The following is a 27,547-nucleotide window of genomic DNA, read 5'->3' as shown; positions in this document are numbered from 1 at the left end:
TGCGTGCGTGCGTGCGTGCGTGCGTGCGTGCGTGCGTGCGTGCCTCCAACGCACCTTTGAAGAAGACGAAGCGGCCGTCGTGTCTCTCGTAGGCGGCGTCGATGTCTCCCGGTAGACCTCGCCAGAAATGTCCGATGGGCATGGGGTAGTTGTCCAGCACCCTGTTCCTGCGCACCCTCCAGAACCAACGGCCCTATTTGGAGACAAACGAGACGCTTCCATTATTATTTGCTTTGCAGCACAAAACGATCATCACCGCTCTTATTTTGTAACACGGAACGTTCCACTGACTGATATCGGGGCGGGCTAATAAAAGCAGCAAAGTAAGAAGGCGGTGAACCTCGCGATGGTGGACAGATTTACACTCAGCACGTCCATTTATAAGACGGTAAGTCAGTCGCCGTGACCGTCCGGGGATGAAGTAACGGCAAGATGCTCAAAGCGACTTGGTCTTGGCAAGCGTCCCGAGATTCAAGGGCGAGCGAGCGAGGAGGGCGGATAAAGATGTGTGCCGTCCGCCATTTTGCCGTCAGGGTGAGGCGGGAAACGAGCGGATCGATGATGTTCGCCATTGAAATCAGATCAATGTCTTCATGTCCAAACAGCTGATGCGGGCGAAAAAAAGAAGCCACGTCCCATTTCTTATTCTGCAACGGCGGGACAGGCGCGCAGTCGGAAAAGAGTCGGTGTTCGGTTTAGGTGAACGGTATGAGATTTTTTCTAATAGGTTTTCTGGTGAGCTAACAAATACACGCACGCACGCACGCACGCACGCACATACACATACTCACCCACACACACAAAAAAAAAAAAAAAAAAATATATATATATATATATATATATATATATATATATTAAAAAAAAAAAAAAAAAAGAGCAATGATGATGACATTTCCGAATGAACAATACTGAGCTCTTAAAATAAAAAAATAAAAATAAAAAAATAAAATAAAAAAAAGAAAAGAGTCGCCGCAGTTTGCTTGCTTCAGCGCATCATGTCGGCCATCTTTGACTTGTTAACAGAGCTCTCATGTGCTGATTCAGCTTAATTCAAGTACATGGCAGCATTTGTTTTCTTTCATTTGATCACATTGTTTGAAGCATGAAGTATTTTTATTGGCTATAAATGGTTAGTTTTGACATTTGTTGTTTATGTGCAATCATGTTGGGATGAAGGCAGCGCGTGGCTTAAAAAGTTTGATCCTGTGCTCTTTTTTTTTTTTTTTTTTTAACATAATGATGTTTTGATCATGAACATTTGGCTTTGGACTTCTTCTTTTTTTTTTAGGGAGGACGCGAGCAGGGGCGCGAGGTGGCGCGCCAACTCGCTTAAAATGTTTGGCACAAGCTTCTCTAATATACATTTGATGCTATTACTACCACCAAGAAATAGAAAGCATGACGGCCATTCAGCGCACAGAAAAATGCTAAATGTTCCATTTCAAAGATACACTCACGAGCAATTTGGAGACAAACAGCATTAAAACATCAAAGACACCCAATTGACAGTAACAAAGAAGACTTTTGTACTCTTGAGTGTATTCAAGTGCTAAAAGTGCGACCCTGCGTTCATTGTGGGGAACACAAAGGACGCATGGTGAGCGTCACGCACACTCACGGCGAAGATAGGAGACAATCAGACACGCTTCGGAAGGACGGACGGACGTGAGATAGACAGCCGCTCGACCTAACGACTCTTGCTATCGTCAACGGAAGACACAAAAGCAACTGGAAACTGGAACACGTTGTGACGCATGGAAGTGACAACCGGTATAAATACAAGGAAACCCGGGCTATGACGAGCTCACATATATTGTTAGAGTTCTATCATTTGAATCCATTTTTAATGTTTTTCACACAATACAGGAACGCCAAATCGATTTTTTAAAGATCCATTTTTGATGGAAATATTCAACAAAATGTCTGAATTAGAGTTAGGGTTCACACTTAACATGGAAGAAGAATGTTATATTAATGGAACATTAAGCCTTAAAATGTGATTTGTTTGTTTGTTAAATACGGTGGACCACAGTTTATAAGCCTGAAGTACATTTTCATACAAATCTTACAGTGTACATGTACAAATTTATTGATTAGCATTTTCAAAATGTCAGTAAAAAAAAAAAAAAAAAATCACAATAATTGACTTATAGATTCGTATCGGCATTAATCGGTATCGAATCGTGACCCATGAATCGCGATGCAGATCGAATCGCAAGCTACGAGGCAATTCACATTATTATATTATTATCAGGAATATTATGAAAAGCTAATGTAATAGACGAAAAATGAGGGCCCATTCGGAATCAGTCCAAAAACAAAACAAAAAAAAACATCTGGAAAAGTTTACCTGCATTACCCGTTCAAAAATGTTGTTCAAATTTGCCACAATGAAACAAATCTATTCATTTTTATTGATATATCGCTTTCACAAGAGCTGCTTGACAGAAATACGACAATAACAACAAGTCCTACATACAGACGGAATGCAGCCTTTGAGCAAGGCGTAAACGTGAATGCACCTGGCCAAGATGTCATGCAAGTCCAGGTATGCAGTCGTGCCTGGTGGAAAACATCTGTCCCAAATGCCAGCCGGCGAAGGTAAAAGTTGGCGGAAAGCGAACGTCTTCACGTTTGCGTGCATCCGGAGGCTCTTTGAGGCCAAACGCCAGACCACACGTCGGCTCTTTATTGCCGCGCCTTCTCGTGAAACGAGGCCGCCTGTCGTTTTACGATCTCCGGCGACATGATAGGAAACAGGCCCGCTGCGGCCGGCGAGCGCACCTGCCATTTGGGTTCGTTTAAATGGCAAACGCGGGCGAGGGGAGGAATTGCGCTGATCGGGATGACGACTTTCGGGTCATGGGTGGCAAACGAGCATCGGTTTGAATTTCATTTCATGGCTTTTATTATGTTTCCTGCCACTTGAATTAGACATGTTTTGTATCTTTAATATCAAATATAACTATTTACTATCATCATTTTATTTTGCTTTATCGAGTTACATTTGATTTGTGTTTTATAAATATCGGCGGTACTGAAAGGATCTGGCTCGGACTCCAGGATGACTTTGTGGTGGTCAGAACAAGTGTGCCTCCTTTGTTGGCAACATTTATTCATGTTTTGTTTTTATTTTATTTTATTATAATATATTTGGATTTGAGTTGTCATTTATAGACATTTTAAAATATGTTTTTCATACTACATATGCATTATATTAATAAGGATTTATGTATTCATATATTTATTTATTATTATATATATATATATATATTATATTATTAATATTATTCATTACTATTTTACTTATTTCCCATTTAATTCACGAATTTGCAAATGTAAATAGCAGACACGAGAGAACAAGTGAAAAAGAAGAAAACATTTGTCACGCCGTTGGTGCGGCGCTAGCATACAAGATTGCCATTCTCGTGATCTGGGTTCGATTCCCGGGTAGTGCTTTGGTTTCTTTCTTTTTTTTTTTTTTTTCTTTTAAGAGCGTGTGGTGCTTTGGTTTCTTTGGTTCGCATCAACGCGTGTCGCCCGGTAGTAATAAAGCATCTCAGGCCATTTGAGTGTGTGACTTTTCGGATGATTTTTAAATGTGTGGATTTGTCTTGTGCAAGTTTTGATGGCAAAGAACGTCAAGTTCAATCTCACCTTAAAGACGAACATTTCCCCGCGCAACATGGCCACCGTGTCAAAGTTGCCCTCGCAAATGTCGGGTCCGTAGTGGTCCGGTCTGTCGGTGGTCCTGGGCCGGTCCGGCTGGCGCGGAGGAGGATTGTGAGGCGGGCGGGGGTCCGGGTGGTCCGGCGTCACGGTGGGCAAGGCCTGAGTGGGCTTGTTGTTTTGCGTACCTGCGCAAAACACAACAAGCTAACCGTGACACAAAAAACTGGCGGGGGGACGACGGCAAAGGAAGAAGAAGCACATTTGTCTGCTTTTGAAATGCGGCAGCGGGTGAGAGTTCGCACGCCTCCCTCACCGTAGATCTGCTGAATGCCTCGGAGGTCGTCGTCGGGCAGCCGGAAGTTGTCCGTCTCCATCCACTGGTAGAACGGCGCCATGATGGCCAGCGGGTTGTTGGAGTGTTCCAGGCCCAACGCGTGGCCCAGCTCGTGGATGGCCACGAGGAACAGGTCGTTGCCTGCGTGCCGCATGGCGAGGAAAAAAGCGATTCACTTCAACTTCTTGAACCCTTTTCGCAGCAACACAAGTTGACATTTTTAACTGATTTTAGGCACGTACTCACTAAAACTGGTAAAAAGGTGCAAAGTGTCTGTTTTCATTTGCTTTGTTAGAAGTTACTTCACTCCATTTGCACCTTTTTCCGGACACATGGTTACATGTGTTTATATTGAGATAAATGAAATAATATAATATAATTAATAGGGATGTAACGATAATGGCAATATCGTGATATCGTGATATCGCGATATCGCGATATTAAAACTGACGCAACATATCGTCGTCGTCATGTCACAATATTAAAAGCGGGACATCTAAAAAAAAAAGAAGTCAAGTTGGTTTCCATTTGTGCAGTTCTGGCACTAACTAAATAAAAATACACCATTTTTTGACTTTTTTGAAAACTAGACTAGAATAGACGAAAACCTCCATTAATAAACAATAATGCAACAGCTGCAGGCTAACGTTCAAACAATGTTAATCCAACCACTAACTAATGCTATCTAACTTACTAACTTACTAGTCATAATAGCCACTTGTTGATATACCGTAATTGTGTGTGAAGTCGTTTTAAATCAAAAAGAGATGAGAACATTTAATGTCAATTCATTTTAGATGAGTTTGAAATGTTGACAGTTTCTGTTGACTAAAATTAGATGAATAAAATTGTGTTTTCTTGGCCTAAAATAACGATTAAAATGCTCGACTTGTAGTCGACTCAAAGGTGACCAAATAAAAATGGGACGAGGTTGACTACGATAAAAAAGCGTGATTGAAACTGAGACTGCATTTAAAAATGGCGGATAAACTTCCATCTATTGAGATTTTTTTTGCCCAAATGAGGGAAATGTTGATCATGACATTTTATTCGACGTGATAATGAACATGTGCTTTGATTCTACAAAAGATGAAGAGAGAATCTGGAAACAATCCGACCTGATGAGCCGGCTTGCATTCCAGCGCTCGACAAACATCGCAGAGGAGCGAGCGCGCGGCGAGCGCAGGACGCCGCCTGTTCGCCGTTTCCTCAGCGATGATGTCAACGGTTAATGAGAGGACCCGCAACGCGAGCGGCGCCGGCGGCCGATACGCATCGCGCATTCCGCCGGCCGTCAAGGGCCGCGCTTGTTCGGCACGCCGCCGGATGAGAAAAAGCAACGACGTTGACCCCGTGAGTGATGTGGGGGCCCGTCATTTATCATTTGGGTCAACGCTGAACTATGAACTGAGCTAACTGCCGGACTCTGTTACTTGTCAAGGGTCAACAATTTGGAGGTTGACTTCAAATTTGGGAGGTTTTTACGTCATGTCAATCAACAATAATGGATTTGTTCTGCTTTTCCTTCAACTTTTTGTGCTCTTACACGAATTTCTGCGAAAACATTTGGGTCAAATTTTTATTTTCTATGGGAAGTGTTCGACCTGAAGAATTTTGACTTTTTGACTCTAAATGTTGCTGATTGGTCAGGATCAAAATCCCAGACTCAGACATGCATAATTTGGGAGTCACTGCGCATCGAGCCGAGCGCTAACGAAGAGGCCAGATAAAGAAACCTTTTGTGCGGTTCCCGTGGCGACGCCTCGCCGGCTTGGGCTCGCCGTGTCTCACAAAAAAAGTTCAGCCTTGGCGGTGCCCGTCTTCAGCCGTCATTGTTTTGTTTTGTGTTGCCGCGCTGGGTTCCGTTCGGCGCCCGCAATGCTGACTCACACAAGACGCACAAAAACTTGGTGACCTTTTTTTACGGCTGGAGAAGTTCTCCTTTTTTCTTCTTCTGCTGCTTAAGGTGCGTCAGCAGGTTGCGTCACATGACACGTCCAATAAAGTTTTTGGACACTCGCGCTTTTGTTTGCCACAAGTTTTCATCATCAGAGGACTGCGAACTCTTCCTGTATAGCAAAATTTTGAAAAGGGATTTCTCAAGTTACGTCGCACGTGTGTTTCGATTTTACGGCGCCCGTGCCGCCATCTTTTTCGTTAATTTCCCCACAGTAATCGCGCCATTTTAAAGTTATTTAAAGTTGTGTTGTTGTTACCTCCGTTCCAGCAATGGACGCCATCAGGCGCGTCATATTTCCGTGTTTAAACTTAAATCAGCTCCGCTCTGGCGTCGTCAGCGATGAACGTCCGTGCGGAAACACGAAATATTGGTTCCGGCTCTTTGCGCAAATATATATTTTTTTATATATATTTTTTTATATATATTTTTTTATTACTGCACTAAGTATGTTGATGTAAATATCGACTTTAACTGGGAAATACGACTTAAGTCTTTAATTGACACCCATTTTGGAAATTTGGAGGGGAAAAAATGATGTTGAAATTCTGAATGTGGGTTTGTCTCTGCTGTCTTCATGCACGCACTTGTGATTGGTCGCAGCAGCTGACCTCCAGCAGCAAGCGTCAATTCTCAAGTGGATTGACGTCAATAATCGGCGAAGTCACCTTGATGCCGTATCGCGTATTTCATCGTATCGTGTTGCTAATCTCCCCATGAGACGAAATTTCACTTCCCTTTCATGCATCAGATTTTATGGGAATACATTTGTGCTCATATTTCAGTTTGAAAATGGTCACATGATGCATTCGAAATATTAATCTGGAAAATTTTGTGCAACACAAGTTCACTGGTCCAATGTTTTGGGTTGCTTTGGATTTTCATCGATATCGATTTGTGATTTTCCGTGTATTTCTGCCAAACGGTTAAAACACTCTTTAGTCTGAGGTCGGCAGACTCGGCTCAACGAGTAGAGTCCAGAGTTCAAAGCAAACATGGTGAAGCATTTAGCAGTTATGCTGCACACAAATGGAATGAGCTCCCAACAGAAGTGAAGTGAATGCTTTTAAATCCAGGTTAAAAATTATGCTATACGTAAAATTGTAGTCTTTTTAAACATTTTCCAAATCTCTCTTTTTTTTTTTTTTCAATAAGCTCCTTTTTTATGTATTTCCTTGTTTTGAAATGTCTTTTGTTTTCAAATGTTTTCAAATGTTGTATTGGTCCTGATGCGAAACACCTTGTATATAAAACATGCTATATAAATAAAGCTGCCTTTCTTGCTAACTAACTTTTGTGTATCCTGCGGAAGTGAAGGACGTCCTATTGTTGTCCAACGTTTAACAGCAACCCCCCCCCCCCTCCGTGCCCACCACCTTTTTAGTGACAGTGGTCTTTTTTGTCCTCTTATCTCCAAACACACAAAGGACAGGGCGGCTGAGCTGAGCCAGCCCGTGGTGTGTGTGCGCGTGTGTGTGTGCGTGCGTGTGTGCGTGTGCGCGTGTGCGTAGCACCCTAACTAAGTGGGCGTGTGCTCAACTGCGCAGACGGCCCTCTTTGTCGCCGCACTCGACTGATTAAGGCCTCAAAGTGGAGCCAAAGGAGCAACCTTTAAGACGGAGCCGTCTGGCGGTCTTTGAACGCGCCGTCTTGCTCGGCTTCTCGCTGAGTAAACATCGAGAAGCGGCATTCGGGGACTCAAGAGCTAAAATGTTACCGTACAGACAACCTATAAAACTAGTGATTAATCCTATGAAATAAAAAAAGTAGATAGGCTACACATCCATATGGGAAAATATAGATGTGGACTATATATGGGTGTGGCCGTACGAACCCGCGAACAATAGAAGACTTTGAACCTGAAATTCAAGCAACCATACACACTCGGACACACACACACACACACACACACACACACACACACACACACACACACACACACACACACTCTTGCTCTTTCTCTCTTTGACAAAAGTGTTGATGTGTGGTTGTTGCTATTGATTCGCCAGTTTTGATTTTTCTCAATGCCAGAGGTGGCAAAAGTACTCACAAGAGCACAAGAGCAAATAACTTGTGCTAAAAAAGGACTGTTCAAATCAAATGTACTCATTCAACTCTTGTGCTCAAGTAGAAAAGTACAAAGTGTGAAAACGTACAATGTTTCCGTCCGACAAGACTTGAATCCGTTCCGTGACCACACTTGTAACTAATAACGCAAATCATCTTTCCCCATTGAAATAATGCCTTTCATCTCTTCTCGCTCTACGATCACAATTTGTAGAAAGCTAGCACAAACTAGCAAGGTGTTGCTTAACATACGGTAACTCCTCCCATTTTCTGACACAGAAAATGGGAGGAGCTAAACTGAGCTCAGTAGCCCCTCAACATTTGTTGTTGCATTGCCTTCAAAATATCCCCGCGCCGTCGACGCGCGTTCCGTTAGCTCGAACGGCAACGTTAGCATCGAGCGAGCTCACCTCCCGCCCACTGCACTTCCCCAGCCCGCGCTCGCACCTTGCACGTTCTGGTTTCCGATGGTCCACGGCTCGTCCGAGTCGAAGTGCGTGTCGCCGCCCATGCCGGGCCCGGGGAAGTAAGCGTGGGCCAGGAAACCGCCCTCGCCGTCAAACGGCGAGCTGTCGCCGTGGTAGCCCGACGCGAAGAAGAGCATGATATCGGGCTCCTTCCGCCGGCCGTACTTGATCTCCTGGTACGGGATCTCGTCGAACGTCAGCGGCGTGACGCTCTCCCACACTTTGAAGGCCTGCCGGATGGCGGTGAAGGAGTTGTACTCGCCGATCTTGGGGGTGTAGTTCTGGATGCTGAGGGGCCGCCAGAAGGAAGCAGGCGTGTTGGATTTGGGGTACGCATTTCCCATCTGACCGCTTTTGAAATCGTCTCGGGAATAATGGCAGCTCAAGTCAAACGGGATTCAAATCTTATTGCTGTAATTGCACTTTCAATGGTTGAAATTTTAAACTGTTCAGCTCATTGAAATGTTGGTTAAAATCAAATGTGTGTGCGTGAATGTGCATGTTTCTTAAAGGGGCAGTAACATACTGTTGATTATGGTTAACTTTTACATTTCTTGAGCGATTTCAATGGTTGAAATTTTAAACTGTTCAGCTCATTGAAATGTTACTTAAAATCAAATGTGTGTGCGTGAATGTGCATGTTTCTTAAAGGGGCAGTAACATACTGTTGATTATGGTTAACTTTTACATTTGTTGAGCGATTTCAATGGTTGAAATTTTAAACTGTTCAGCTCATTGAAATGTTGGTTAAAATCAAATGTGTGTGCGTGAATGTGCATGTTTCTTAAAGGGGCAGTAACATACTGTTGATTATGGTTAACTTTTACATTTCTTGAGCGATTTCAATGGTTGAAATTTTAAACTGTTCAGCTCATTGAAATGTTACTTAAAATCAAATGTGTGTGCGTGAATGTGCATGTTTCTTAAAGGGGCAGTAACATACTGTTGATTATGGTTAACTTTTACATTTGTTGAGCGATTTCAATGGTTGAAATTTTAAACTGTTCAGCTCATTGAAATGTTGGTTAAAATCAAATGTGTGTGCGTGAATGTGCATGTTTCTTAAAGGGGCAGTAACATACTGTTGATTATGGTTAACTTTTACATTTCTTGAGCGATTTCAATGGTTGAAATTTTAAACTGTTCAGCTCAATGAAATGTTGGTTAAAATCAAATGTGTGTGCGTGAATGTGCATGTTTCTTAAAGGGGCAGTAACATACTGTTGATTATGGTTAACTTTTACATTTCTTGAGCGATTTCAATGGTTGAAATTTTAAACTGTTCAGCTCATTGAAATGTTACTTAAAATCAAATGTGTGTGCGTGAATGTGCATATTTCTTAAAGGGGCAGTAAGATACTTTATTTGATCTTGATTATGGTTAACTTTTACATTTGTTGAGCGATTTCAATGGTTGAAATTTTAAACTGTTCAGCTCATTGAAATGTTACTTAAAATCAAATGTGTGTGCGTGAATGTGCATGTTTCTTAAAGGGGCAGTAACATACTGTTGATTATGGTTAACTTTTACATTTCTTGAGCGATTTCAATGGTTGAAATTTTAAACTGTTCAGCTCATTGAAATGTTGGTTAAAATCAAATGTGTGTGCGTGAATGTGCATATTTCTTAAAGGGGCAGTAAGATACTTTATTTGATCTTGATTATGGTTAACTTTTACATTTGTTGAGCGATTTCAATGGTTGAAATTTTAAACTGTTCAGCTCATTGAAATGTTGGTTAAAATCAAATGTGTGTGCGTGAATGTGCATGTTTCTTAAAGGGGCAGTAACATACTGTTGATTATGGTTAACTTTTACATTTCTTGAGCGATTTCAATGGTTGAAATTTTAAACTGTTCAGCTCATTGAAATGTTACTTAAAATCAAATGTGTGTGCGTGAATGTGCATGTTTCTTAAAGGGGCAGTAACATACTGTTGATTATGGTTAACTTTTACATTTCTTGAGCGATTTCAATGGTTGAAATTTTAAACTGTTCAGCTCATTGAAATGTTACTTAAAATCAAATGTGTGTGCGTGAATGTGCATATTTCTTAAAGGGGCAGTAAGATACTTTATTTGATCTTGATTATGGTTAACTTTTACATTTGTTGAGCGATTTCAATGGTTGAAATTTTAAACTGTTCAGCTCATTGAAATGTTGGTTAAAATCAAATGTGTGTGCGTGAATGTGCATGTTTCTTAAAGGGGCAGTAACATACTGTTGATTATGGTTAACTTTTACATTTCTTGAGCGATTTCAATGGTTGAAATTTTAAACTGTTCAGCTCATTGAAATGTTGGTTAAAATCAAATGTGTGTGCGTGAATGTGCATGTTTCTTAAAGGGGCAGTAACATACTGTTGATTATGGTTAACTTTTACATTTCTTGAGCGATTTCAATGGTTGAAATTTTAAACTGTTCAGCTCATTGAAATGTTACTTAAAATCAAATGTGTGTGCGTGAATGTGCATGTTTCTTAAAGGGGCAGTAACATACTGTTGATTATGGTTAACTTTTACATTTGTTGAGCGATTTCAATGGTTGAAATTTTAAACTGTTCAGCTCATTGAAATGTTGGTTAAAATCAAATGTGTGTGCGTGAATGTGCATGTTTCTTAAAGGGGCAGTAACATACTGTTGATTATGGTTAACTTTTACATTTCTTGAGCGATTTCAATGGTTGAAATTTTAAACTGTTCAGCTCATTGAAATGTTACTTAAAATCAAATGTGTGTGCGTGAATGTGCATGTTTCTTAAAGGGGCAGTAACATACTGTTGATTATGGTTAACTTTTACATTTCTTGAGCGATTTCAATGGTTGAAATTTTAAACTGTTCAGCTCATTGAAATGTTACTTAAAATCAAATGTGTGTGCGTGAATGTGCATGTTTCTTAAAGGGGCAGTAAGATACTTTATTTGATCTTGATTATGGTTAACTTTTACATTTGTTGAGCGATTTCAATGGTTGAAATTTTAAACTGTTCAGCTCATTGAAATGTTGGTTAAAATCAAATGTGTGTGCGTGAATGTGCATGTTTCTTAAAGGGGCAGTAACATACTGTTGATTATGGTTAACTTTTACATTTCTTGAGCGATTTCAATGGTTGAAATTTTAAACTGTTCAGCTCATTGAAATGTTGGTTAAAATCAAATGTGTGTGCGTGAATGTGCATGTTTCTTAAAGGGGCAGTAACATACTGTTGATTATGGTTAACTTTTACATTTCTTGAGCGATTTCAATGGTTGAAATTTTAAACTGTTCAGCTCATTGAAATGTTACTTAAAATGTGTGTGCGTGAATGTGCATGTTTCTTAAAGGGGCAGTAACATACTGTTGATTATGGTTAACTTTTACATTTCTTGAGCGATTTCAATGGTTGAAATTTTAAACTGTTCAGCTCATTGAAATGTTACTTAAAATCAAATGTGTGTGCGTGAATGTGCATGTTTCTTAAAGGGGCAGTAACATACTGTTGATTATGGTTAACTTTTACATTTCTTGAGCGATTTCAATGGTTGAAATTTTAAACTGTTCAGCTCATTGAAATGTTACTTAAAATCAAATGTGTGTGCGTGAATGTGCATATTTCTTAAAGGGGCAGTAAGATACTTTATTTGATCTTGATTATGGTTAACTTTTACATTTGTTGAGCGATTTCAATGGTTGAAATTTTAAACTGTTCAGCTCATTGAAATGTTGGTTAAAATCAAATGTGTGTGCGTGAATGTGCATGTTTCTTAAAGGGGCAGTAACATACTGTTGATTATGGTTAACTTTTACATTTCTTGAGCGATTTCAATGGTTGAAATTTTAAACTGTTCAGCTCATTGAAATGTTGGTTAAAATCAAATGTGTGTGCGTGAATGTGCATGTTTCTTAAAGGGGCAGTAACATACTGTTGATTATGGTTAACTTTTACATTTCTTGAGCGATTTCAATGGTTGAAATTTTAAACTGTTCAGCTCATTGAAATGTTACTTAAAATCAAATGTGTGTGCGTGAATGTGCATGTTTCTTAAAGGGGCAGTAACATACTGTTGATTATGGTTAACTTTTACATTTGTTGAGCGATTTCAATGGTTGAAATTTTAAACTGTTCAGCTCATTGAAATGTTGGTTAAAATCAAATGTGTGTGCGTGAATGTGCATGTTTCTTAAAGGGGCAGTAACATACTGTTGATTATGGTTAACTTTTACATTTCTTGAGCGATTTCAATGGTTGAAATTTTAAACTGTTCAGCTCATTGAAATGTTACTTAAAATCAAATGTGTGTGCGTGAATGTGCATGTTTCTTAAAGGGGCAGTAACATACTGTTGATTATGGTTAACTTTTACATTTCTTGAGCGATTTCAATGGTTGAAATTTTAAACTGTTCAGCTCATTGAAATGTTACTTAAAATCAAATGTGTGTGCGTGAATGTGCATGTTTCTTAAAGGGGCAGTAAGATACTTTATTTGATCTTGATTATGGTTAACTTTTACATTTGTTGAGCGATTTCAATGGTTGAAATTTTAAACTGTTCAGCTCATTGAAATGTTGGTTAAAATCAAATGTGTGTGCGTGAATGTGCATGTTTCTTAAAGGGGCAGTAACATACTGTTGATTATGGTTAACTTTTACATTTCTTGAGCGATTTCAATGGTTGAAATTTTAAACTGTTCAGCTCATTGAAATGTTGGTTAAAATCAAATGTGTGTGCGTGAATGTGCATGTTTCTTAAAGGGGCAGTAACATACTGTTGATTATGGTTAACTTTTACATTTCTTGAGCGATTTCAATGGTTGAAATTTTAAACTGTTCAGCTCATTGAAATGTTACTTAAAATGTGTGTGCGTGAATGTGCATGTTTCTTAAAGGGGCAGTAACATACTGTTGATTATGGTTAACTTTTACATTTCTTGAGCGATTTCAATGGTTGAAATTTTAAACTGTTCAGCTCATTGAAATGTTACTTAAAATCAAATGTGTGTGCGTGAATGTGCATATTTCTTAAAGGGGCAGTAAGATACTTTATTTGATCTTGATTATGGTTAACTTTTACATTTGTTGAGCGATTTCAATGGTTGAAATTTTAAACTGTTCAGCTCATTGAAATGTTGGTTAAAATCAAATGTGTGTGCGTGAATGTGCATGTTTCTTAAAGGGGCAGTAACATACTGTTGATTATGGTTAACTTTTACATTTCTTGAGCGATTTCAATGGTTGAAATTTTAAACTGTTCAGCTCATTGAAATGTTGGTTAAAATCAAATGTGTGTGCGTGAATGTGCATGTTTCTTAAAGGGGCAGTAACATACTGTTGATTATGGTTAACTTTTACATTTCTTGAGCGATTTCAATGGTTGAAATTTTAAACTGTTCAGCTCATTGAAATGTTACTTAAAATCAAATGTGTGTGCGTGAATGTGCATGTTTCTTAAAGGGGCAGTAACATACTGTTGATTATGGTTAACTTTTACATTTCTTGAGCGATTTCAATGGTTGAAATTTTAAACTGTTCAGCTCATTGAAATGTTGGTTAAAATCAAATGTGTGTGCGTGAATGTGCATATTTCTTAAAGGGGCAGTAAGATACTTTATTTGATCTTGATTATGGTTAACTTTTACATTTGTTGAGCGATTTCAATGGTTGAAATTTTAAACTGTTCAGCTCATTGAAATGTTGGTTAAAATCAAATGTGTGTGCGTGAATGTGCATATTTCTTAAAGGGGCAGTAAGATACTTTATTTGATCTTGATTATGGTTAACTTTTACATTTGTTGAGCGATTTCAATGGTTGAAATTTTAAACTGTTCAGCTCATTGAAATGTTGGTTAAAATCAAATGTGTGTGCGTGAATGTGCATGTTTCTTAAAGGGGCAGTAACATACTGTTGATTATGGTTAACTTTTACATTTCTTGAGCGATTTCAATGGTTGAAATTTTAAACTGTTCAGCTCATTGAAATGTTACTTAAAATCAAATGTGTGTGCGTGAATGTGCATGTTTCTTAAAGGGGCAGTAACATACTGTTGATTATGGTTAACTTTTACATTTCTTGAGCGATTTCAATGGTTGAAATTTTAAACTGTTCAGCTCATTGAAATGTTGGTTAAAATCAAATGTGTGTGCGTGAATGTGCATATTTCTTAAAGGGGCAGTAAGATACTTTATTTGATCTTGATTATGGTTAACTTTTACATTTGTTGAGCGATTTCAATGGTTGAAATTTTAAACTGTTCAGCTCATTGAAATGTTGGTTAAAATCAAATGTGTGTGCGTGAATGTGCATGTTTCTTAAAGGGGCAGTAACATACTGTTGATTATGGTTAACTTTTACATTTCTTGAGCGATTTCAATGGTTGAAATTTTAAACTGTTCAGCTCATTGAAATGTTACTTAAAATCAAATGTGTGTGCGTGAATGTGCATGTTTTTTAAAGGGGCAGTAACATACTGTTGATTATGGTTAACTTTTACATTTCTTGAGCGATTTCAATGGTTTAAATTTTAAACTGTTCAGCTCATTGAAATGTTACTTAAAATCAAATGTGTGTGCGTGAATGTGCATGTTTCTTAAAGGGGCAGTAACATACTGTTGATTATGGTTAACTTTTACATTTCTTGAGCGATTTCAATGGTTGAAATTTTAAACTGTTCAGCTCATTGAAATGTTGGTTAAAATCAAATGTGTGTGCGTGAATGTGCATATTTCTTAAAGGGGCAGTAAGATACTTTATTTGATCTTGATTATGGTTAACTTTTACATTTGTTGAGCGATTTCAATGGTTGAAATTTTAAACTGTTCAGCTCATTGAAATGTTGGTTAAAATCAAATGTGTGTGCGTGAATGTGCATGTTTCTTAAAGGGGCAGTAACATACTGTTGATTATGGTTAACTTTTACATTTCTTGAGCGATTTCAATGGTTGAAATTTTTAAACTGTTCAGCTCATTGAAATGTTGGTTAAAATCAAATGTGTGTGCGTGAATGTGCATGTTTCTTAAAGGGGCAGTAATACTTTTAGTAGATTATGGTTAACTTTTACATTTCTTGAGCGATTTCAATGGTTTGAATTTTAAACTGTTCAGCTCATTGAAATGTTGGTTAAAATCAAATGTGTGTGCGTGAATGTGCATGTTTCTTAAAGGGGCAGTAACATACTGTTGATTATGGTTAACTTTTACATTTCAATGGTTGAAATTTTAAACTGTTCAGCTCATTGAAATGTTGGTTAAAATCAAATGTGTGTGCGTGAATGTGCATGTTTCTTAAAGGGACAGTAACATACTGTTGATTATGGTTAACTTTTACATTTCTTGAGCGATTTCAATGGTTTGAATTTTAAACTGTTCAGCTCATTGAAATGTTGGTTAAAATCAAATGTGTGTGCGTGAATGTGCATATTTCTTAAAGGGACAGTAAGATACTTTATTTGATCTTGATTATGGTTAACTTTTACATTTCTTGAGCGATTTCAATGGTTGAAATTTTAAACTGTTCAGCTCATTGAAAAGAGTCAGCAGGCCCATTCAAAATTTCCGCGGAAATTTTTCTAGTTGCACTTTGTTATAAAAATGGACCGGTTGTTAAGGAAACGCCGAAAATCCCGATGGCCAGTCCCCCCGCTGCTGACAATCTTTTTTTTGTTTTGGTCAAGACGATCGAGACGAAATGAAATGAATCAGCAGTCGTTGCTTGATGATGTTGTCACCTGTACGTGAGATGAATCTTGTTCCACCTGTGTCCGGTGAGGGCGTAGCGCCTCCGCCTCACGTTGGTTTTGATCTGGCCTCCAAACTTGTCGGCCACGCCACAGCGGGGCCTCTTCATGGCGCTGCGGAGGCAAACGGAACATTTGTTAATGTTTCTGTACCGCTGATTCTCAAAGTGGGCTCCCCAAGCCGTAACCCGGGGTTCCGCAAGACACTTTGCCGTTAAAAGCTTGGATATAATTGTGACGTCATCACATAAATATTATGCCATACGTGGATAAGGTTGTGTGGATAAGGTTGTATTGAGAGAAAAAAAAAGTGATTTAAAAAAAAAAAGTTTAATAAAAGGCATATTGAACTGAATCATTATTATAATGATATTTTCTTCTTCCTGGAGGGAAAAAAATAAAACTAATAAATAAATGAGAAGCAGAGCTTTATGTGTAACTGGCAAAAAAGTTTGCAGACTGCTTTTATGTGCTAAAACATCATCGATTAATTTCTTCATGATTAGATAGGCGACTTAAAAAAGTGTTCTTACTGCTTTGCTAACGTGATGAAATATGCATCAAAAAAGTTTAATTATTAGTGTATTAGCTGGAAAAATACACTTTTTTGTTTATGTGTTTTTTTTCCTTTTTACATTACATGTAGACGAGAAGCTTGCGGTTTTTAGGCTGGCACACGACAAATCGCTGAAATAAATCAATTTGATATGACAATTTAACCTTGTTTGTTATCATAACATTGGGCGCTTTTGTCTCAAAAATAGGACCCCTTTTTTATTTTCTTTTTTTTTTATTACAAAAGCATTTGGGTGTACACGTATTTGGAATTGGGATTAAGACGGGCTCCTTGGAAAAATGACTCCCCTATTGTAGACTTTGAATGGCGCCACGCCGCAAAGTGACAGTTGAAAAGATGCGCTTGCTTGCCTGATGGTTTGCGGGTCCAAGTGTCCGGTGACTTCCAGGCCGTAGAAGCGCTGCATGTCGCCGATGGCGTTGGCCAGGATCTGCGTGGAGCGCATGGTGGACATCTGCCCGCTGGCCTGAGGCAGGTAGCCGTACATCCTCAGCCAAGCCTGCGCACACGACACAAAGCCGCTTAAGATCACGATGAACGCAACACCTTCAAGTGAACCTCCATTTCTTCTACACTCCCTTTTCTTGAAGCCAAAGACACGTTTTATGTGGAGAGGATGCAAAGGCCTGAGTTTTCAACCCGCAACCTTTCGATTGTGAGCCAAACATGCGAGGCAATTAAAAAAAACAATTATGAACACGTTTTGCTTCATCATTAACAACCAAATAGCTCTTGCCAGCCTATATCGGGCTCTTGCTTAGTTGCTAGCTGCTAGCCACTATTGTCGCTATTACACAATGTCAGCGTAATAAAAAGAAAAAAAGTGTGTCCTTGATTAGCGATTAAACATGATTTCCCTGAGAGGACCAAAACTGCCAAAATTAAAAATAAATAAATGACTAAATCAATAAATAAATGAATAAAAAAAAATAATAATCAAAAACTAAATACAAAAAATAATTATAAATGGAAATAAATGAATAAATATATATCCCTAAATAAATAAATAAAAGTAAAAAATAAAAATAAAAAACACAAAAACATACAAATAAATTTGGAAATAAATACAAAAATAAATATATATAATTAAATGTCAAGCAGTTAAATAAAAATGCTCTGCTCTCACATTTATTTAAGTCTCGCCGGCTTGCATGGAGAGCTCCAGAAATGGACGACTATCTTGTCCACCGTCACGATGACTTGTTGTCGAGCAACTCAGGTCGCAAGTATGATGATGTTGGTGGCAACAGTTTGTGATGGCAATATAACTGGCCTCCAACTATCCAGCCTCCAGTCGGGGAAAGTATTGTAAGTCAAATTATTAGCTGGCATGCCGTGCCTGGAACAACCCAAACAAACATAGGGCAGCAGGCGAAAACGTTATTAATTTAGCGAAAAGGCAAACGAGGTATTTGGATTTACAATAACATAAAATAAACTAAAGCCAAACCAAAATGTGTTCCAATCAAGCTACTCAAATTAGTCGAGGACTCGTGTCGATTAGTTGGCCATCCGTCGAAAGTGTCCATCCACACCCCGAATGAGGACAAACGCAATAGAAAACGGATGGATGGACTGAATGGGACTCAACGATGGACTATATTACATCAACCGCATTATTGTCAAAAGATGTCAAACGATTGTGAACGGGTGCATTCACGTGGATGGGAGAAGGCGGTGAATGAGTGAGCTGTGGGGGGGGGGGGGGGGGGGTTTGTGGCCTCAAGACAGATTGGAAGGAGAACATCTCATATTTGAGCCACAGATGATACACCCAGCTGTTGTGTAGAAACTTAATATTGCACCCACACACACGCACACGCACACGCACACACAGGTTTGAGATACTGGATATGTCCGCACTCCTGCCGCTCACGCCCACGTGCACAATGCAAAGTGTTGCTGATAAAGCCCCGTGTTGACACAGCCACTCCCTGCCATCGTATAAAACATTAACTCGAGTCTTCCTTTTCTTAATCTTTGCTTTAGGTTAATGTCATCATTGCAGAGGACAAAGTTGACCAGGAAGTGGTTTTTCCGATCAGTCTCAACTCGGTGTAAACATTTTTCGATTCATCAAATTCATAGACAACTATTTTGATCATTGGTTTGCCGTTGAGGGCGGCACGGTGGCTGACTCGTTAGCACGTCCGCCTCCCCGTGCAGAGGACGTGAGATCGAGTCCGGGCTTCGGCCTTCCTGGGCGGAGTTTGCATGTTCTTGCGTGCGTTTTCCGCCCACATTCCAAAACATATGCATGGCGGGTTCATTGAACACTCCAAATTGTCCCGAGGTGGGATTGTGAGTGTGGACGGTTGTTGGTCTCGGCGTGCCCTGCGATTGGCTGGCAATCAGTTCAGGGTGTAACCCCGCCTACTGCCCCGAAGCCAGCTGGGATAGGCTCCAGCAACCCTTGTGAGGACAAGCGGGGATGGATGGTTTGTCGTTGAGTCGTCGTTTATCTTAAAATTGTGCAAATATTCTCATTTCAGCCTCTCAAAAGTAAATATTCTCTGCTTTTTGTTGGACCTGATGAAAGCAGCAGACTGATTCTTTGTGCTTAATCCAAATACTGTAAGACATTTGTAAACATCTGCTTACACTTTGGACAACAATGATCAACACGTTTCCCGACTGACATGCGACCAAATCCGTAAGTAAATGAATCATAATGAATTGATGGGAATAAACCACAGTCATCCGAATCAATTACAAAATAATGGTTACTCACTGTCATAGAAATGACAAATCTGTAATTGACATGCATTCGAACCCGAAGCCAAGAAATGCAGCACTCACTACCCGAGAAGTGACTCACTTTCAAAAAGAGAAGAATCATATGAAAATTGGCAAATCCAAAAGCGTTGACCAAGTAGAAACTGCACTTGAAATTGCTCAACTTCTTCATGATTCTGGCACAGCAGAACCTTGAAGTCCTTCGTTCCCAGGACTTTCTTTCTAGTGAGGGCTGAATTTTTGTCATCATCCGCCATCCACAAAACCTCCTCGTGTTACGTGTCATCACTTGACTTTCCTCAACAAATGGAGGAGAAATGTCACCACTTAACATCTGTGCTTTAAAAAAAATAATAATAATAATCCATCCAGCAAAAAGTGCGTGCGTGAGTGTACGAGAGCAGGAAGAGGCGTACAGAAAGTTGAACTGAGCGTGACCCTGACCCACCTGCGCTTCCAGATAAGAGAGCTGCGCACCGTGTGAAATTGCACACACAAAAAAAAGCTAACGTGAAGTGCAAGAAACACACAAATTAGAAATTAGATGAGACGAGACTTTACTACATGTACAGACCCAAGATTCACAAAATGCCGCCTGTCTAATAGGAAAGTAGTACGATGCAGGACTTGAGTTTCATAACTTGACTTTGAGTCAGACTTGGGCCTTTTGTTTGGCTAAAAATGAACGAACGGCTCGACTTGACTTGAACTGAATGACCTGACAAGTTTGTTTACGTTTGAAATCTCCAAATGATTCGTTTTGTGTCGGAAAGGGTCATTGTTAACGCTAACCCTTGGTTGCGTTTTTGAGAAAATCGGACACGAGTACAACAAACGAACTTGATCTGTTATTAAAACCAACAGACAGGTAAACTATGTTAACTTCAGAGTTGAGATCAACGATAGCTCGTCAAAAATGAACTAAGCTTCATATCGGTTGTCCGCAGAGAATATAAATACATACGACAATGTGGCTCGACGCTTTAAAGAAACGATCCCTGATTTGATGTTTTTTGGATTTGTTGGGGTCTGGATGTTTCTTGGGCTGGGGAGGAGTTCTGGTGGGGGGTGTCTGGTCGGTGCTGGATTTCACCTTCCTTGGTTTTCTTCGGTCCCCTCGGGTCTCCTGGTGTTCGGTTTAGGTGAACGGTATGAGATTTTTTCTAATAGGTTCTCTGGTGAGCTAACAAATACACGCACGCACGCACGCACGCACACACAAAAAAATTAAAATAAATAAAAATAAAAGAGCAATGATGATGACATTTCCGAATGAACAATACTGAGCTCTTAAAAAAAAAAATAATAATAATAATAATAAATAATAATAATAATAAAATAAAAGAAACGATTTGCAGCGATAGTACTAACTAACGCAAATAGGTCGCCTCGTGTGGCGAATATGCGAGTACATGTTGTGACCAAGCGAGTTCGTGTGACTTCATCATTTATGACTCGCTTAATCTAGACTAGACCGGACTTTGATTGCAATTTAGTGGGAATCCCATCTTGATTTCTGCCAGCGTCATTCAGGACTTGACCTCTGAACAAGTGAAGGACACTTCAAAGCAGATAACGCTAATTCTCTTTAAATTGACCAGGAGCGGTCTTGCTACGGTCCATATTTCATCTGGCCCGTCTGGGAACGGAGCAGAGCAAAAAAAAAAGGCCTTTGGCGGTGACGCTGTGCAGCAGCTGCTCGTGATTCCCAACACGGCCCCGTGGGAGAAAGAAGCAAGCGACTTGTAGCGTTTCACTTACACGACTCGAGTTGGTGGGAAAAGAGAAGCGCTACTGTCCGCTTGCAAAAAATGACAACAATGAGGTCAAACCCATTCAAACCTTTCCACGCCAACTGAACTCATCCGCCGCAGAAAACTTCAATGTTGACAAAATCGATTCGAAAGAATTTCAACGGAAGGCAAGTTAAGACTTCTTGCTTTTGAGGTCGAGCGCATTTTTCATTTCTCGGGTAGGAGTGGCAAGCGCAAAGTACAAACACGCGAGTTTGTGACTCCAAAACAACATCGAAATGACATCAATACGGAACCATTAAAGAAAAAAAAATTAAAGAAAAAAAATAAATAATAATAATCAATACGGAACCATCGAGGTACATTCGTTAACGATGGCGTAAATATGCTAACTATGTGACATTAGCGGTATACATTTCATTTGCTTCTTTCATTCGTGTGTAAAAGAACAAAGACATTAGAACATAAAACAAACATTCCTGGAAGTCGAATGAGAATGAGCAGAAATAAAACAAGTCTTACTTTCTCTGCCCCGTTTCTCCCCAGAGTTCGCAAAATAATGTCATCTAGAAACAACAACAAAATATATGTGACAGCTGGTCAGACAGACACTTGGCTTTTTGTTCTCAATTTACAATTCAGCGACTGAAAAACATTAAATAAGACGTAAAAATTGTGGTGTATAAAACAAATATGATGTAAATGTGTGCAGAAGTGGCAGAAGTGGCCTTTAGCACCTTGCGCTAGCTAGCTAGCTAGCTAGCTAGCGCCTAGCAGGTAACCGAGCACCCGGGGAGCTGGCTAGCGAGCTAGCTAGTTAGCATCAATGGCTAAAGCCAAACTGTGGCAGGCTTTTTACTTTCTGGACCCGGATTTGACACCTAAAAAAATGATGTGTGACATTAGACCAGAGTTGTATTGAAGATTACATATAAGCTAAATATGGTACATAAGAAGTGTTGACACATTTTGATATAGATATGGTTCATTAGAAGCGCAGTGGCAAATGCATACTCGCATATTTTCTTTCCATTGTTTTTCCAATACAAAAAAAAAATGCTTGGTTTCAATGACATGCACATTTTCACTATTCTTGGGCGGACCCTCATCCATTATTGCTGCGTCGGCAAAAAAGAATGTCGGCTAAACAAGCTATATGCAAACGAGGTACATTAACCAACGGAATGTAAATCGAATACATTTGAGATGCATCGATGTAAATGCAGACGTAAAAAAGCCGCCGGAACGGGACGACGCGTCGTAGAGTCGGCGGCGGCGGCTCGCAAACCGGCGCGCGAGCGATGGTGGCGCGCGACCACCAAATAGCACGCACGCACTTTAAGCCTCGTCTAAAAGCATCAAGTCTGGACGCTCATCTTCCCTCATCAGAATACAAAACAACAGAGCCAGTGTGTGTGTGTGTGCGTGTGCGTGTGCGTTTGTGTGTGTGTGAGGCCCCATCTATTAAATGTTCTTTGAGAAAGTCCTTGATCGTACCTGCCAAAGCCGGCAATATACCGGGAGTTGTAAAAAGCCGGAGTGTGTGTGCTTAAGTGTGTGTATTTATGTGCGTGTCCACTACAATGTCAGCCAAGATACGAAGGCAGCTTTTATTTTGAGGTTTGGTCGGCTGCCATCTTTTCAAGCCACAGCCAGCGCGCCCAGCACACCAACTTACCCTCCAAAAGTCCCAAGAGGAGGCGAAGTGGAGAGATGAGAGACGCTGCAGCGAGTCGGAATGTTTGCAGCTTCGCAAACTTGTTGCAACTCCGCTTCTTACTGCCACCAGGTAGCGAGAGCGCGTCGCAAATGCGATACGCACACACACAATGTAAAGAATTCAACAGTTTGGCCGTCGTGATTTTATACTTCAGTTTGGTGTGCGTTGCATAATACGTGACGCTGATGGTCTTAACTGCAGTTGAGGATAAAGAATCTATGCATGCGAGTATTGTTATATTGTCGACATGCGTTGTTTTCAAATATTGGTTCTTAAATGGTATCGCTGCTGCTATCGTTTTGTTAGCGTTATATTGACCTTTTGCAGTACAATGAAGCTAACCGACGTTTGTATGTTATGTGGCTTGGTTAAACACACAACTTGTTAATTTTCACATCTTGACGTCCGCTGCTGCCATCGAGCGCGTATTCAAATTCCAAATCTATCAATCGTCGCTAGCTGATGTGCTTGCACGGAGCAGCGAGTTGAAAAGGCAACTTAGCCATTTGGTCGCTATGATTAGCGACTTTTTTCCCCCATTTTTTTGTTTTGTTTTTACAAAAAAACAATAGCAACTTTATTTTCTCCACAGCTACTGTTGACTTAATTCTAACTTTGTGTACACGCGTCTTTCTGACATTCTATACGGCATTGGAGAGGAGAAAAGAATTGAGTCTGCCGTTTCCATGGTTACTGAACCATTACAGCATCATTTTCCTGGTAGTATTAAAAGATCACAGAGGTAAAAACATGTTCAAATTTCTTTACATTAACTCTTGCACTTGGCGATTTTAGCCACAAAAAAAAAAGTGTTTCTATTTAACAGGGAAACGTTTTTAACGGACCGCTGCTATTAGCGTGCTAAAGTTCCAGCGCTCAACATTGACTGCTGCGGTGTTTTCTTTTCTCGCAGCTGAAGCGACAGCACGTTTGAAAACAACGCCATTTGTAAATGGCTCGGCCTTGGAAAGCATCCATCAAGTGGAGCATTTTTAAAGTCAAACACAACGTCATCCGTAACACTCAAGTCAATTTGCCGGCTGCAGATGGATCCAAAAAAAGTTGTCCCAAGGGCAGACCGAACTGGACTGGAATAATAAACGAAAATCCTCAGGAGACGGCCAGCACGGGGGGGGGGAATCGGACAACAGTCGAGTGACACGGAGCGAGAGTTCATTTTGTTAACCAACTCTAAACAAAAATATTTCCGTCAACACACATTTTTCATTGGACTAAAACCAGGCTGGACTAAAACCCTCATTAATAAACAATAACAGGGAGAAATCAGAATGCATTTTTGTTGACTAATGAAGACGAGACGAAAATGTACTTCACTTCATAAAAACTGGACTAAAATCGATGGACATTTTAGTTCATGGACAAAAATGAGACGAAAATGACGCCATTTTGTCAAATCCTGTCTCTGCTAATCTGTCATGTGACACTGTCATGTGACACGCCCTTTCAAAACTGCAGCTAGCTAGATAGCAAGTGCAACATGCACAACACACATGGGACAGAAAAAAAGAAGTCAATTAAAGTTATAATGCAACATGAATTCAACGGCGAGAACGTTCCAACAATAATGTTAACCCGACCGCTAACTAGTGATAGTTAACTTTTTAGCTCGTAGCATAGAGCCATATTAGCTACTTGTTGATATACTGAAATTAGGTCAAGTTGGTTGTCATCAAAAAGATGAGAGAAATGTTTTATGTGAAATTGTTTTAGATCCAAAATGTTCGACATTATCTGCGGACAAAATGATTGTCCTGACTAAAACGCTGACAGTTGTTGTTGACTAAAATTAGATGAATAAAATGTTTTCTTGGACTAAAATGCTAAATTTATAGTGGACTAAATAAAAAGGGGATGAGGTTGACTAACTATGATAAAAACCAACAAGTGTGATTGAAACTGGACTTAAACTGACTTTAAAAATGTCTGATCAAATGAACACTAATGCGTACCCCAAAATACAGAACATTTCTTTCAGCCCTTTGTGCTCAATCCACGGCCCAAATGTGGACGCTTGTCCGCGTCCGCGTCATCAAAACAGCACAGCGACTCATTTGAATTAATTTGAGCAACTCGCAAGCGCTTATCGCGTTCTTCCTCTCGGTTTTCTTCCCTCAAGTTTGCTCTCGCACTCGTTTGTGAGTTGGAACAAGAGGAGCCATTGTGTTGCTTGGGATGCCTCCCGTCACTACCCAGCATGCATCTGCACCGTGTGCGCGCGTCACATGCTGGATAGATGAGATTGACTGCTGTTGTCGACCCGCCATCTGTTTGCACTACACAGACATGCAGGCTTTTCCCTGCGTTCAAAATTCAGAGGCGGCCGCCTCCAGCCGGAGCGATTCATACCGCTCAGCACGGCAGCAACGTATTTGAAATGCAGTTGCGGCGTTGTGCCATTATGGAGGCGCTATATCAGCAGCAGTGCACCGGAAAACACCTGAAGCAGCAACGGAAGAAGAAACAGATCACGGAGCAACCGTGGCTGCGTCTTCAGCTAACTACCTACCAAGTAGCATGACTGAGCAGCAAAAAGTAGACAAAAACAGACGAGGTCGCGCTGGAGGACGATCATGCGTGCGCCGCTTGTACGCAACAGCAAGAGGTGGGAGGGGCTGAGGCGGGTCAAACCATTTTCTCGTCAAAGCATGATTGCTTTAACATGATATAATAAGTCATATTCTCATTAGAACTTAAAGTATGTTGCCTGTCAAAAATGAAAGCGAGTCAGGATTAGGGATGTTCGATACCACTTTTTTTCCCGATCGATACTCAACTCTTGGGTTGTCACCGATACTGATACCAAAATACCGATACCGCTTGTACATAAAATTCCCCACAAAAAAAATGACAGATGATTTGAAAGAACGAACTATTTATCCCAATATATTATTTTTCCTTAAAAGTGCATGAAATTAATGGCAACTTTCTATTCATATAATTTCTCATTTTTAGTTCCTAATCGTAAAATGGCTGCCGGAGGGCGGACAATAAGTATATTGGCCAGCGCCGCGAGTACCAATATCTTAAAATAAGACTGGTATCGGCATTGATACCAGTCTTACACTGGATACGCGGTACACCTGTTATCGGGAGTCGCCCATCAAAGTCAGGATGTGGTCTGTTAAAAAAATAAAAAATAAAAAATAAAACAAGAAGCTCACCAGTGATGGGAGACTGACTTGCTTAGAAGAATGAAAATAATTTTTTTTTTAAGATTTATCATGGTACACGTTTCTTAATTTACCATTTACCAAATATTATAAATTATGTTTACAAATATAATATGAAAGATAGAGCCGTTTTTATTGACTCAAATATTTTTTAAAAAAGGACAAAAATAGCAGCATAAATGGATCCAAATAAAAATATGTGAGCGCTTGCTTACTTCTATGAAGTTAGGACAAATTTTCCTCATTCCTCTTCAAAAATTAACAAGATAACCCATGAACCATTTTGGAGAATGCATTGCAGTGGTCTACCACATTTGTTGGATTATGTTGGTCGAAACCTGAACATGCCTGCAGGACAGCAACTTGGCCAGCAGGCCTCCGCGTGAAGGTGTTCTTACCTCCGAGCTGAAGCCGCCGCCGCCGCCGCCGCCGCCGCCGCCGCCGCCGCCGCCGCCGCCGCCGCCGCCGCCGCCGCCGCCGCCGCCGCCGCCGCCGTCCTCCTCCGCTCCACGCGCTCCGAGCGCGCACACGCACACCGCCAGGAGGAAGCCCCGTCTCCACAGCAACCGGGGGGAAGAGCCGGCCATGGTCCGCTGGTCGTTGTTGACGGTGAGAACAACGGCAATGGCTCGGGGGTCTTCTTTGGAGATGAAAGAAAAGCGAGCCGACTAGAGCTCGACTTGCATGCCGGGAAGGAGCTCCATGTTAGCGGGCGGAGACGGGCTGAGCCTCCATGGCGGGCGCGGGTGTCAAGTGTTTCTCACAAGTGGGTCCAAGTAGGCAGAGCAACCTTGCAACGACGGCAACAAAAGTACACTTTCAACGAGTTCGTTCCTGACGATTTGCAGCTTCAGAAAGCAAAAGTGAGAAACTCCACCGCACCTGAGCGCCCAATTTGCAACGTAGCGTTTTGTCGCCCTTAAAATCCACTTTTTGTAGTCGTTGCCACGTGTGGGAGGGGGGCTGGGGGGGCTGGGGGGGAACTCGCGCGGGCCAACACTCGGCTGAGGGTCCGCGGTCAGAAGCTCCAGCAGGACGAGCGGGATAGCAAGTACGCGACTGATGAGCTACGCGTGAGCGTGTCCATGTCAAGCGCGCAAAAAAACCCGTGACCAACCGGAAACGAGTTGTGCGAGGCGGGGGGCGGGAGCTGGCAAAACAAAAGTGACTTCCGCTAAAGTATACGGTGCAAAATAAAATGCCAACGACAGTACTGCACTTAGTATTGAAATGACTTGAAATAATGAAAAGAAAAGAAAAACATAAAAAATATATACATACATTAAAAAAAATACGCCATGAATTATCATATTAGTCCATAATGTTAAATATTAGGCTATGAAACAAAATCATATGACATGT

General features: G+C 40.5%; 1 protein-coding gene across 2 annotated transcripts in view; it reads right to left on the bottom strand.

Moving 5' to 3' along the window:
• The window catches only part of LOC147176587 (matrix metalloproteinase-15-like), a 33,944-nt gene extending 6,660 nt beyond the window's left edge, over positions 1-27,284 (bottom strand). The window contains exons 1-8 of one of the 2 annotated variants that reach the window (XM_086070882.1): positions 27,068-27,284; positions 26,584-26,975; positions 17,135-17,283; positions 16,199-16,321; positions 8,478-8,785; positions 3,986-4,147; positions 3,658-3,857; positions 55-193 (exon numbers count right to left, since the gene is read on the bottom strand). In XM_086070882.1, coding sequence (XP_085927008.1) covers positions 55-193; positions 3,658-3,857; positions 3,986-4,147; positions 8,478-8,785; positions 16,199-16,321; positions 17,135-17,283; positions 26,584-26,772 — 1,270 coding nt within the window. In that variant the 5' untranslated portion in view covers positions 26,773-26,975; positions 27,068-27,284. Of the gene's footprint in view, positions 1-54; positions 194-3,657; positions 3,858-3,985; positions 4,148-8,477; positions 8,786-16,198; positions 16,322-17,134; positions 17,284-26,583 lie in introns of both variants that reach the window. The other variant, XM_086070881.1, reaches the window with a different exon arrangement.
• Between the last annotated feature and the right edge of the window lie 263 nt (positions 27,285-27,547).

The sequence above is a fragment of the Leptonotus elevatus genome, chromosome 3, assembly GCF_054856555.1.
Source record: "Leptonotus elevatus isolate MCC_2025b chromosome 3, RoL_Lele_1.0, whole genome shotgun sequence".
Lineage (NCBI taxonomy): Eukaryota > Metazoa > Chordata > Actinopteri > Syngnathiformes > Syngnathidae > Leptonotus > Leptonotus elevatus.
This window is presented reverse-complemented; position numbering and strand designations above follow the sequence as displayed.